This window comes from Geotrypetes seraphini, chromosome 8 (assembly GCF_902459505.1).
Source record: "Geotrypetes seraphini chromosome 8, aGeoSer1.1, whole genome shotgun sequence".
Lineage (NCBI taxonomy): Eukaryota > Metazoa > Chordata > Amphibia > Gymnophiona > Dermophiidae > Geotrypetes > Geotrypetes seraphini.
The window spans coordinates 90,968,284-90,981,260 of NC_047091.1; the positions used below are offsets into that span (position 1 = coordinate 90,968,284).

The window sequence follows — 12,977 nt, forward strand, 5'->3', positions numbered from 1 at the left end:
GATGGTAACAACTTAGTTAATTAGATTGCTCCTGTGAATCACTTTCAGCAATCCGCCTAATTGGTAAAATTTGTTATACTTATTTAGTTTTTATTTTTCACTCAAGATTGCCATCTTGGATCCTTAATATGGGACTTTAAAATTGATTAAGCAATTTTATGAGTTATTTTCTAATTGTTCATTTTAGTTTCCTCTTTGTATATTGCCGATTGCTTCCAGTGCAGGTGATCGAGGCAGACAGCGTGCCAGACTTTAAGAATAAATGGAATACCCATGTGGGATCCCTACGAGGGTCAAGATAAGGAAATTGGGTCATTAGGGCATAGACAGGGGGTGGGTAAGCAGAGTGGGCAGACTTGAGGGCTGTAGCCCTTTTCTGCTGTCATCTTCTATGTTTCTATGTCTTGATCATACTCTGTACAAGAAGTTATTCTTGATATTTGTTCAATAAAATAAATAAATTTTTTTTAAAAACCCAAAAAACTTTACAATTTAAATGTTAATAAATGAATAGAAACAGCAGACACAACTTATGTGTTGACACAGTCACCCTAGGCTTGCTCTCCTGATGTTTATAAAATGGTGTCTGTATTAAAAAAAGACACCAACATAATGGCAAACCAATCAAATCTAGACTGGAAGCTGACATCACAAAATCTACCATTTTAAGGCAAATTCTATATCGCTGTCAGGCCTGCATGTTAGCTAAGGCGAATTACTTACCCCCTCTTCTATTAAACAGCGCTAGCAGTTTTTAGCACAGAGAGCCGCACTGAATGGCCCTCGCTGCTCCCAAAGCACATAGGAACTCTATGAGCGTCGGGAGCAGCGCAGGCCATTCAGCGCGGCTCCCCGCACTAGAAAACTGCTAATGCAGTTTAATAGAAGAGGCCTTTAATGTGTATAGGGACTGTGTAAATGAGACATCTGAAAAACTGATGTATGTAGACAGAACCAATACTCATAAAACTGATGAGATCTTGCTCCATAATTAACTGCAACTCTTCATGTTGTCATTTGAGAAAGTGCTTGGACTAGAAGATGTTCTAAAATCAGTCAAACGTGAACAGTTCATAGAAAAGCATTCCACTCTATTTGATAAGTTTGTGAGACTCTAAGGATCTCAATTTAAAGATCCAATGCTGCTTATGTTGTAGCAGGAACTTGGTTGTTTTTTAATCAAATCAATAACCAAGCACTTTAAAGCTCAAACTTATGGTGGAATTCAATTCAGTGGGAAACTAATGGTGCTTCAATTTTGAATCTTTTTAAATTTTAACGATGTTCATTCAATCTGGTCTTAAGATTTCTAATTGTTTTGCCCACATAAAGTTTATCACAGGGGCACAAAATGAAGTAAACAACATAAGTGCTGTTACAATTGCTGAAAAATTAATTCTGTAGCCCCTGTGGATTTATGAAAATGTTAGTTTGTAACATAATAACCAAAAATATAACTGCAGGAAAATGTACAAGGTGCAGGTATACATGAAAACAAGAACCAGTTATTGGATACATTTATTTTATGTATGCAGTTTATATATGTTTTTATGACTTTTATTGAATAAATTCCTGCATCTTGTACATATTTCTGCAGGTTTGTTTTTGTTTTTTTTGTTTCACATCCTTACTGCAGTTCCTGTTGGTTGTTTTTTTGCTTTGCTTTTTTTTAGTTTGTAACATAATTTCACAATTTTTACAATGGCCACACTTGTAATGTTCAACCAACATTGGTTTTGCACACTGAGAAGACGTCCTGATTGCTGAAGGACTTAGTTTCTCTTTAAGGTTCCTTCCACGTGAATATGCACTTCTCAGATTTTTTGATCTGAATATATCATGAGTCTGCATGATGTTCCAATGCTTTTTGACTATGCGGGAAATGCGTTGGTGTATTGAGAAGTGAATGTTAAAATGGTTTCATCGTGATCTTTTTTAGATTGTGTATTTAATTAAAGATCCCTGTTGTATTTGGCTCTCTTTTGAGCAGTTTTGAGATTCTAAGCATTGTAACCTCTATCACTAAATTTTTTTCTATAATGATTTTGACTGTAATTTGAAATCATTGTCTTTACTACAAATACATCTATAACGTAGAGCTTGTGAATAAGATAAGCTAGTTTTACAGCCGCTGGGATGACAACTGGTTGAATGTAATAAAGTGTTGCAGTCTGTGCTTTTACAGTGTATTTTAGTGGTGAACATAAGAATTGCCGCTGCTGGGTCAGACCAGTGGTCCATCACGCCCAGCAGTCTGCTCACATGGCGGCCCTTAGGCCAAAGACCAGTGCCCTACTTGAGTTTAGCCTTACCTGCGTACATTCTGGTTCAGCAGGAACTTGTCTAACCCTCCAGGGATTCAAGACAAAGTTAGACTGAACTGGAACGTACGCAAGTAGGGCTGGTCTCAGTTAGGGCACTTGTCTTTGACCTAGGGGTTGCTGCATGAGTGGACTGCTGGGCATGATGGACCATTGGTCTGACCCAGCAGCGGCAATTCTTATGTTCTTACTTTACTAATATCTTTTCTAGTAGATAGATGTGTCATTCTGGATCCCCATTCTATCAGTTATTTCTCCACCTGCCTACTGTCTCAATGAAAAGTTCAAGTCAAAACTGAGATGTTGATGTCAGTCAGACCTTAAGAATATGAAGAATAATCTATTGCTATAATTCATTGGGGGAATGTTTGAGCTCCATAAATGTTTCTGATTGGTATAATTATTTTGGCTTCAATTGTTCAATTAAAATGTTTAGCAGGTTTGTAATACTTTCAGAGTAGAACAGATTTGTAGTTTGGGGAATCTCCCTGTATCCCTCCTTCTTATGTGATCCTATATAGGGCTATTATCCCAGGACAAGCAGGCAGCTATTCTCATATGTGGGTGACATCATCCAGGGAGTCTGGATGCGGACAGCCTCGCAAGCAGGCTTGCTTGAAGAAACTCAGAAGTTTCGAGTCTGCTGCACTGCGCATGCGCGAGTGCCTTCCCGCCCAGCACAGGGCGCGCCTCCTCAGTTCTCAGTTTTCTGCCAGGCTTAGAAATCTGTCTTTGATGCTCTGCGCTGAACTTAGTTCGCTTTGTGCCTTCTCTGACTGTGGCTCGTGTTTTATTGCTTTATTACCGTGTCGCTGTGCTTCTTTTATTTTGTTTGTTAAAAAAAAATATTTTAATAGTCAAATTCTTTGTTGTTTTTCATTGAGTGACGACAGGCCTTGCTGCACACCCTCAGCCTGTGGGCTTCGACTTTGCGGCGGTTATTTTTCCTTCTATGTCCCAGCCGATCACGGGCTTTAAGAAGTGTAGTCAGTGTCAGCGTGTGATCTCTCTCACTGACTCACACCGCTAGTGCCTTCAGTGTTGGGGCCTGACCATTGCCCGGAGTCGTGTGTTCACTGTGCCACTTTTCAACCTCAAGCCCTTAAATGTCATCGAGTGCAAGTGTAGAAGATTTTCAGTATGGAAACCCCCACTCCGACCTTGACCTCCTACTTAGTCAAGCCTGCCACCGGGTATCCTCCTGCTTCCATGACCTCGACTCATCAGACCTTCCTCGTTTGGAGCGTCCTCGACCTCGAGTAAATCTGCCAAGTCTTCTCCTGAGCTTCCCTCAGGTCAGATACCTAAGCAGAAACTTTCAGTGGTAGTAGAGAATGACACGGTGACGGTTTACCCGCGGCCACCGCATTTAAGCCGCGGGTCACCGCCGAAAACGGGGAAGAAAACTAGCAGTCGCTGCGGTGACGGGGACAAGGCCATTCACCGACCGCGGAAACGGTGAACAGGTTTGTCCCCGCGGGCCAATGTACCCCCTTCTAGGAACCGCTATTTACCGCCCGACGCCCGATTCACCCCCCCAGCAGGACCGCTCGCACCCCCACCCCGAACGACCGCTCGCACGCGCTCCCACCCGCACCCGCGATCGGAGCAAGAGGGAGCCCAAGCCCTCTTGCCCGGCCGACTCCCCGACGTCCGATACATCCCCCCCCCGGCAGGACCACTCGCACCCCCACCCCGAAGGACCGCCGACTTCCCGACAATATCGGGCCAGAAGGGAGCCCAAACCCTCCTGGCCACGGCGACCCCCTAACCCCACCCCGCACTACATTACGGGCAGGAGGGATCCCAGGCCCTCCTGCCCTCGACGCAAACCCCCCTCCCCCCCAACGACCGCCCCCCCCAAGAACCTCCGACCGCCCCCCCAGCCGACCCGCGACCCCCCTGGCGACCCCCACGACCCCCCCACCCCCCTTCCCCGTACCTTTGGTAGTTGGCCGGACAGACGGGAGCCAAACCCGCCTGTCCGGCAGGCAGCCAACGAAGGAATGAGGCCGGATTGGCCCATCCATCCTAAAGCTCCGCCTACTGGTGGGGCCTAAGGCGCGTGGGCCAATCAGAATAGGCCCTGGAGCCTTAGGTCCCACCTGGGGGCGCGGCCTGAGGCACATGGGCCCAACCCGACCATGTGCCTTAGGCCGCGCCCCCAGGTGGGACCTAAGGCTCCAGGGCCTATTCTGATTGGCCCACGCGCCTTAGGCCCCACCAGTAGGCGGAGCTTTAGGATGGATGGGCCAATCCGGCCTCATTCCTTCGTTGGCTGCCTGCCGGACAGGCGGTTTTGGCTCCCGTCTGTCCGGCCAACTACCAAAGGTACGGGGAAGGGGGGTGGGGGGGTCGTGGGGGTCGCCAGGGGGGTCGCGGGTCGGCTGGGGGGGGCGGTCGTTGGGGGGAGGGGGGTTTGCGTCGAGGGCAGGAGGGCTGCAGTGCAGAACATAAGCCTTTCATTAAGACAATCCTGGTTCGCTTTTCCAAGTTAAAACAATTAGAAAAATATTTCTGGAGTGCTGTAATAAATTAAAATTAATAGTGCTCAGAACCCCCAAGGTAACTTCAGGCATCATTTTGAAGCTGGGGGGGGCGGTCGTTGGGGGGAGGGGGGTTTGCGTCGAGGGCAGGAGGGCCTGGGATCCCTCCTGCCCGTAATGTAGTGCGGGGTGGGGTTAGGGGGTCGCCGTGGCCAGGAGGATTTGGGCTCCCTCCTGGCCCGATATTGTTGGGGAGTCGGCGGTCCTTCGGGGGGAGGGATGTATCGGACGTCGGGGGGGGGGCATCAGGCTTTCAGGATGGGGACAGACCTTCAAGGGGGGACAGTGCAGGGAAGTCAGGGAATTTATATTAATTAATTTTTTCTCTGCGTGTTTTGTTTTAGTATAGTTATTAACTAATATTTAACTAAGTTTTAAAGTTTTAAAGAATGTTTCCTTTATAAGTAAATAAAGAAAAGTGAATGGGATTGCAGTGGCGGTGACGGGGCGGTGAATGGGGTGGCAGTGGCGGTGACGGGGCGGTGAAGAGGATGGTGAGACGGGGACGGGGCGGTGACGGGGATGGTGAGACGGGGACGGGGATGGTGAGACGGGGACGGGGCGGTGACGGGGACCAATTTTTTCACCGTGTCATTCTCTAAGTGGTAGTTCTAAAACTTCCCAAGAAGCATGCCTCCAGGCCGAAGCATCCTTCCTCTTCCACCCTTTTCGCTTTTAGCCTCAGCAAGTAGTCCAGTTTCAGACTCGGATCCACAATTGCAGGCTACCATCCAGACCATTTTTGAAAGTGAGTTTGTTCACTTACTGCCCAAATATAGTCCTGCTTCGACTCTGCTTCCTGCAGTCTAGCCTGGGCACTCAGCAGTCTCACAAGTGGTCGAGTCCTTGCCTATGCCTCGAGCTGAATCTTCACACTCTGTGCAAGGAGTTGAGTCTTTGCGAGTGTCTGGTCTGGAATCTTCCCTCTCCATACAAGGAGCTGAGTCTTTGAAAGTGCATTGAGATACTTCAATCCAAACCACTGAGTCTATGGGGTCTCGTCTTCGATCTACAGCTTCCAGCCCTTTATCCTCACATAAGGCATTGCCCGTTTCGAAGCATAGGGCGAAGTCTCCTCGACCTCGGACACGACTTGCTTCTAGGCAGCACTCTCATCATTGGTCGAGGCACTCATCGAGACGCAGGTCCTCTTCAAGGGAGAAACATTCCTCATCCAGGCGTTCCAGCTCTTCGAGACCTCCCACTCCTCGATTGAGGACACTAATTGCAGAACCTGAGGGCTCCGCTTCTTCCAGTGTCTCATCCCAGTCTGCTTATTTGCTGGGATATGAATACTCCAGAGAGGCCTCACCTTCGTTATCCATTCGAGGCGCATCGAGGTCATCGAGTCCCTCTCGAGTCCATGCTCTTGCGGATCAATTGTCCTTTTCCTCCGTCAAATGGCTGAGGACCTGGATCTTAAATTGGACTCTGGTTCTAAGTACTCTAAGGAGTATTTAGAGGAAATGGGTTTGCCTCGGCCTCCTACAGAGTCTCTCAGACTTCCTCTTAACAGGCTTCATTCTCAGACTTTCAAATGAAACCTGGAGACTCCTTATTCCATTCCTGCTTTTCCAGGCAAATTGGAATCTAGGTATAGAACTGTTCATTGCAAGGGTTTTGAGAACTTTCAACTATCTTATCAGTCCCTTCTTGTGGAATCTTCTTTAAAGAGGAGTCATCCTTCCAGGGAATATGCTACCATCCCTCCTGGTTGAGAGGGCAGGACCATGGACAACTTTGGCCGTCGTCTTTATCAAAATTCGATGATGGCTTCCATGGTTTTGAATTATAATTTCATCTTTACTACTTATTTCAAATATTTTATTGAAAAACTCCCTGGTTTCACTAAAGACCTTGCTCAACACAGGTTTTTAGAGTTCCAGCAAGTCATTGCTACATTAGCACAACTCAGGTTGCACCTTCTTCAGTCATCTTATGATGCCTTTGAGCTTTACTTTAGGGTCACTACTTTCTTAGTAGTGATGCGTCGCCTTGCCTGGCTTCGTACTATTGATATGGATCCCAACATTCAGAATCGTCTGACCAATATTCCTTCTGAGGGTAATGACCTCTTTGATGAATCTATAGAGGCCGCTACCAAGAAGTTGTCTGAGCATGAGAAACCTTTTGCCTCCATAGTCAGACCAAAGCCTAAGCCAGCTCCTTCCAAACCTTCTCAACCTCTTCCATCCTATCAGAGGCGTTATCCTCCGAGAGCAGTGCCTTAAAATCGAGCACCTCCCTAGAAACAACAACAGCAACAGAAAACTCAGCCTTCTGCTGCACCCAAGGCATCTCAGCCTTTTTGACTTTCTCAAACAGAGCATAACCTCCATCATTTTGCCACTGTCCTTTCCTCTTCCCATAGGACGTCGTCTCCATCATTTTTACCATCGATCGGAGACCATTACAACAGACCTGTGGGTGCTATCCATCATCAGGGAAGGATACTCTCTTCATTTCACCGGAGCTTCCTCCAAGAGAGTATGCTTCCAATCCTTCCCAGACCGCCATTCTTCTTCAGGAAGCTCAAGCTCTGCTTCGTCTCCGTGCCATCGAGGAGGTTCCACTGGAACAGCAGAGCAGGGGGTTTTACTCCCGTTACTTCCTAGTTCCAAAGAAGACGAGCAATTTGCGGCCTATTTTGGATCTCAGGGCTCTGAACAAATTTTTGGTCAAAGCAAAATTTTGCTGTTGTCCCTGGCATCCCTATATCTCGTTTTGGATCAGAACGATTAGTTGTGTTCTCTAGATCTCAAAGAGGCATACACTGAAATTCCCATTCGTCCAGCCTCCCATCAGTACCTCAGATTTCGGGTGGGGAATCTGCATTTCCAGTACAGAGTGCTGCCCTTTGGCCTGGCATCCTTTCTGAGAGTGTTCACCAAGTGCCTAGTGGTGGTTGCAGCAGCTCTGTAGAACCATGGTCTTTAGATGTTCCCATACCTGGACAACTGGCTCATCAAAGATTCACCATCTCTGGCTCATCAAAGATTCAACATCTCAGGGGGTTATTGAAGCGAACCGACTGACTACTTGGTTCCTCCAAAGTTTGGGGTTCGAAATCAATTTTCCCAAATCCCACATCTAGCCCTCTCAGAACCTACAGTTCATCGGAGCTGTTCTGGACACTACAACTCAGAGCATTCCTTCCTCAGCAACATCTGGACGCTCTTCTTCAGCTTTGCCGCAAAGTGTCTTCCCTTCCTTCACTCTCAGTGAGACACATGATGGTCCTACTTGGTCATATGGCTTCTACAGTTCATGTGACTCCTTTTGCCAGACTTCACCTCAAAATTCCTCAGTGGGCACAGGCTTGCGACCCACTGTTCCAACAAATCACAGTTACTCCTTTTTTAAGGCAGTCTCTCCACTAGTGGATGCTCTTTTCCAATCTTTCCAGAGGCTTGCTGTTCCAAACGCCCCGTCATCAGAAGGTTCTCATGACAGATCCCTCAACATGCACTTGGGGGGGGGCACATCTAGATAGTCTCCATACTGAAGGCCCTTGGTTCAGCACGGATTGTCACTGTCACATCAATCTGTTGAAACTCAGAGCGATCTTTAATGCTCTAAAAGCTTTTCAACATCTTCTTCATGACAGTCATTCTCTTTTGAACAGACAATCAAGTCACTATGTACTATGTCAACAAGCAGGGAGGCACAGGTTCTCTCCCCTTTGCCAGGAAGCTCTGCAGCTTTGAACTTGGGCTGTCTTTCACAACATTTTCCTGAAAGCTGTCTACATTCAAGGGAAGAACAATTGTCTGGCAAACAAATTGAGTCGCCTTCTGCAACCTCACGAATGGATTCTCAATTCGTCACCTCTTTATTACTCTTTGCTCTGTGGGGGATCCCTAAGATAAACCTCTTCACGTCTCCCCACAACAACAATTTGCCTCAATTCTGCTCAAGAATATACTGTCCTCGCCACATGGAGGCGGATGCTATTCTTCTGGAATGGACAAACAAGTTTCTGTATGCGTTCCCTCCATTCCCTCTGATTCTCAAGACTCTTGTCAAGCTCAAAAACGATCATGCCACCATGATTCTAATAGCTCCTTAGTGGCCCAGGCAAACCTGGTTCTCCCTTCTTCTTCAACTCAGCAGCAGGGAGCCATACCTTCTACCAGTTTTTCCATCTTTGCTTACACAGAGTCAAGGATCTCTACTTCATCCCAACCTGCAGTCTCTACACTTGACAGCTTGGTACCTCTCAACATAACTCCTCTTCAGTTTTCTCAACCCGTTCGGGACATTTTAGAGGCTTCCAGAAAGCCTGCCACTAGACAATGTTACCACCAAAAATGGACTAGATTTTCTACGTGGTGCATCTCTCACAACAAGGAGCCTCAAGCTACCTCCTTGTTTTACATCTTGGATTATCTTCTGCACTTATCTACTGGCTTCAAGTCTACATCAGTTCTAGTCCATCTTTGTGCAATTGCTGCTTTCTATCAGCCTATCGAAGGGAAATCCCTTTCTGCTCATCCTGTGGTTTCCAGATTTATGAAAGGTCTTTTCAATATCAAACCACCTCTCAAACCTTCTCCAGTGGTTTGGGATCTCAGTGTTGTTCTTGCTCAATTGATGAAGCCTCCTTTTGAACCAATGGCTACGGCTCATCACAAATACCTCACTTGGAAAGTGGTGTTTCTCGTTGCTCTCACCTCTGCTCAAAGAGTCAGTGAGCTGCAAGCTTTAGTTGCTGATCCACCTTTCACAGTTTTCCATCATGACAAGGTAGTACTCTGTACTCATCCTAAATTCTTACCTAAAGTGGTTTCAGAATTTCATTTCAATCAATCCATTGTACTTCCAGTGTTTTTTCCAAGGCCTCACTCTCATCCTGGAGAATCAGCTCTTCATACCCTGGATTGTAAACGTGCTTTGGCCTTCTTCTTAGAACGCACCAAACCATACAAATCTGTTCCTCAACTTTTTGTCTCCTTTGATCCAAACAAGTTGGGACATCCGATTTCTAAGCAAACCATCTCCAACTGGATGGCTGCTTGTATCTCTTTCTGCTATGCTCAGGCTGGACTACATCTACCAAGTTGAGTCACAGCCCACAAAGTCAGAGCCATGGCTGCTTCCGTAGCTTTCCTCAGATCCACTCCTATTGAGCAAATTTGCAAAGCTGCCACCTGGTCTTTGGTTCATACTTTCACCTCTCATTATTGTCTGGATGCTTTCTCCAGATGGGATGGCCATTTTGGCCAGGCAGTGTTACAAAATGTATTCTCCTGAATTGCCAACACTCCCACCATCCCATTCTGGTTAGCTTGGAGGTCACCCACATGTGAGAATAGACTGCCTGCTTGTTCTGGGAAAAAGCACAATTACTTACTGTAACAGGTGTTATCCAGGGACAGCAGGCAACTATTCTCACAACCCACCCACTCCCCCTGGTTGGCTTCTCTGCTAGCTATTTGAACTGAGGAGATGCACCCTGTGCTGGGCAGGAAGGGACTCGTGCATGCGTGGTGTGGCAGACTCGAAACTTCTGAGTTTCTTCAAGCAAGTCTGCTTGCGAGGCTGTCCGCATCTGGGCTCCGTGGATGACGTCATCCACATGTAAGAATAGCTTCCTGCTGTCCCTGGATAACACCTGTTATGGTAAATAACTGTGCTTCTCCTGCTTTGGTACAAACTGAAGGGGGCAGCAGAGCCCACTGGTGAAGGAGGTGGAGTTGAAAACCTGGAATGGATTCCTTCTGCACATTTCATGGGCATGGGGAAAATACCCCACTGTCCAGAATGACACACCTGTCTATCTACTAGAAAAGAGTTTAACAAGATAAGAACCTAATCTCTTCTTTAAATATTTGCTTATGAATACTTTTTTTACATTTCTATTATACTTTCTAACTTTTTCATTAAATTAAAAGCCTTTTTATGTTTCATCATGTAGCTTGGGTATATTGATGAAGATTGCATTACAGAGCTTTCAGTATTCCACAAACAAAGTAAACAAAGCATGACTAACTTGGTTTCTGAGGTAAGGAATCCCTTTTTCTCTTTGTCTTTAGGATATGCAAACCATTTGGGTATCCCACTCTGTAAGCTGCCTACCCAGACAAACTCTTTAGCTTGATGGTTTATCTGCCATCATTTACTATATTAAATTAAAACTAACGATGAATGTGATATAAAATACTCGATCATGGTCTTTCTTTTGCAATTCTGGTACAGACTGTAGAAGTCCGTCCTGCACAATCCTCAAGTTCCAATTACTGGAGTTTCTGTCAAAGCCCTCTCCAGCCCAATCCTAAACCAAGATTGCCATATATGGGGCACGGATCGTAAAGTCTGCCCGACAGCATCCTTAGTTCTTCATGACCAAATCGCCATCTAAAAACAATTTGACATATGAAACACACATGCAACTCTTTAAGTTTGGTTTCTTATACCATTCATTTTCTAAATAGAGATTCTCTGTGTTCATTTTACACCTTTTTGAATGCCATCATTGTTTCTGACTCCACCTCCCTTGTGAGGGCATTTTCAGGCATCAACCACCCTCTCTGTGAAAAAAGAATTTCCTGACACTCCTAAATCTACCACCCCTTGACCTCGATTCATATAGAAATGTTTGGATATTCTAAATCTAAGATTAATCAGTCCATCCCATTCTATCACCCAGTTCTCCATTGCTCTAGGTATGTTTTCATTGCTTCAGTCAGTGGTGTGCATGGTTCCCCTTTCCTAACTTGCATACATCAGCTATCTCCTCAGAGACAGATTCTCAAATCTCACCGGTAAAATCCGACGAGTCGATGTAGTACCCGTAGTGGGAGCAACTTTTATTTTATTGGCAATTTTCAGCATAATAGCGTGCAAATTATATGCACACTATTTGTGCGGAGAATCACTGGTAAAGGGCGTGAGAAACTGTTAGTCCTCTGGGATAGGGTTGGGGACCACTGACTTATAGCACTTGAGGCAGTCTTTGAAACATAAAAATCACATACACTCTTCCCTCTTGATTAAACACTTGAAAACTTTGGACACAGGAGCTAAGTTTGCATCAAGCTCACCAAATTTAAATTTTTCACTGCCAACTTTCTAAACTTTATCAGACCTTAAAGGCAGTTTATTTCACATTCCAGAAACCTTTTCTGGGGAGGGAGACAAACAGAATATAGCACAAATTTTCATCTTGCACCAAAAACACACAGTCAGTTTTGGTTGAAGCCTAAACCAGGCAGAAAAGGGATTTTGGGCCAGTTTTGGCACCAAAACTGAAATTCAGTCAGCCTCTAATTCAATCAGCAGGAGTATTCCTTGATCTAATGGCACTTCATCATAATATCCTGAAAGTATGACATGCCATTTTAACGTTTCCCTTCATCAGTCCTCTGACTAATCAAAAATAAGCACCACATCAAGCTTCCTGACAGGAAATAAAAATGTTTTAACATCTTTTCTAAAGGAGGTCAGTTTATGTTCAAATATTTTTTATTAAATTGCCAACTACAAAACCTGTAAACAAACAAATACAGTTAGCAGTCATCCACTAGAACAGAAATTTCAACCCCCCTTCCCCTTTCCCACCCCAGGAGTCCAGTGCCGTGTCGAGAAGTTTAGAGTCCAGCTTAGAGATTCAACAATCTACTATGGGCATGAGGTGTAAGATCCATCCAAAAACATTCCCAGGTCAAACAGAATCGACGGCCCAGACCTCGGTCCAGGTCTCCCACCAGTCTCCGCTCCAACGTAGCATGAATTATCATCAAGGATCTCCATTGGGCATAAGAAGGGGGATCCCGGGACAGCCAGTTAATGAGTATTGCTTTTTTCCCCATCAGTAGCACTCTGGTAACGAAGGCTGACATCCCTTTAGGTTTGGGCGTGGCTAAATTATAGTAGCCAAATAATGATCTCGGCTGCGGGAGCCAGCGCCTCCCCCAAAGTCATGTAGTGTAGTGTCCTAAATTGCTCCAAAACTGTAGAATTTTGGGGCAGGACCAAAGCATATGACCCAGAGAAGCATGAACCTGATCACATTTCGGACAAGAATGAAATACAGTAATCCCCATCCGGGATGCGCGTTCCGGGGAAATATAGAGTCTCAAAACAATCTTCAATTGTAATTCCCAGTGAG

At 45.6% G+C, this 12,977-nt stretch overlaps 1 protein-coding gene across 4 annotated transcripts in view; it reads left to right on the top strand.

Moving 5' to 3' along the window:
* MELK (maternal embryonic leucine zipper kinase) overlaps nucleotides 1–12,977 on the top strand; it is a 204,196-nt gene that overhangs the window by 130,790 nt on the left and 60,429 nt on the right. For all 4 annotated transcript variants that reach the window (XM_033956774.1, XM_033956776.1, XM_033956777.1 and 1 more), the window contains one exon: nucleotides 10,785–10,871. In XM_033956774.1, the coding sequence (XP_033812665.1) occupies nucleotides 10,785–10,871 (87 nt within the window). The remainder of the gene's footprint in view (nucleotides 1–10,784; nucleotides 10,872–12,977) is intronic.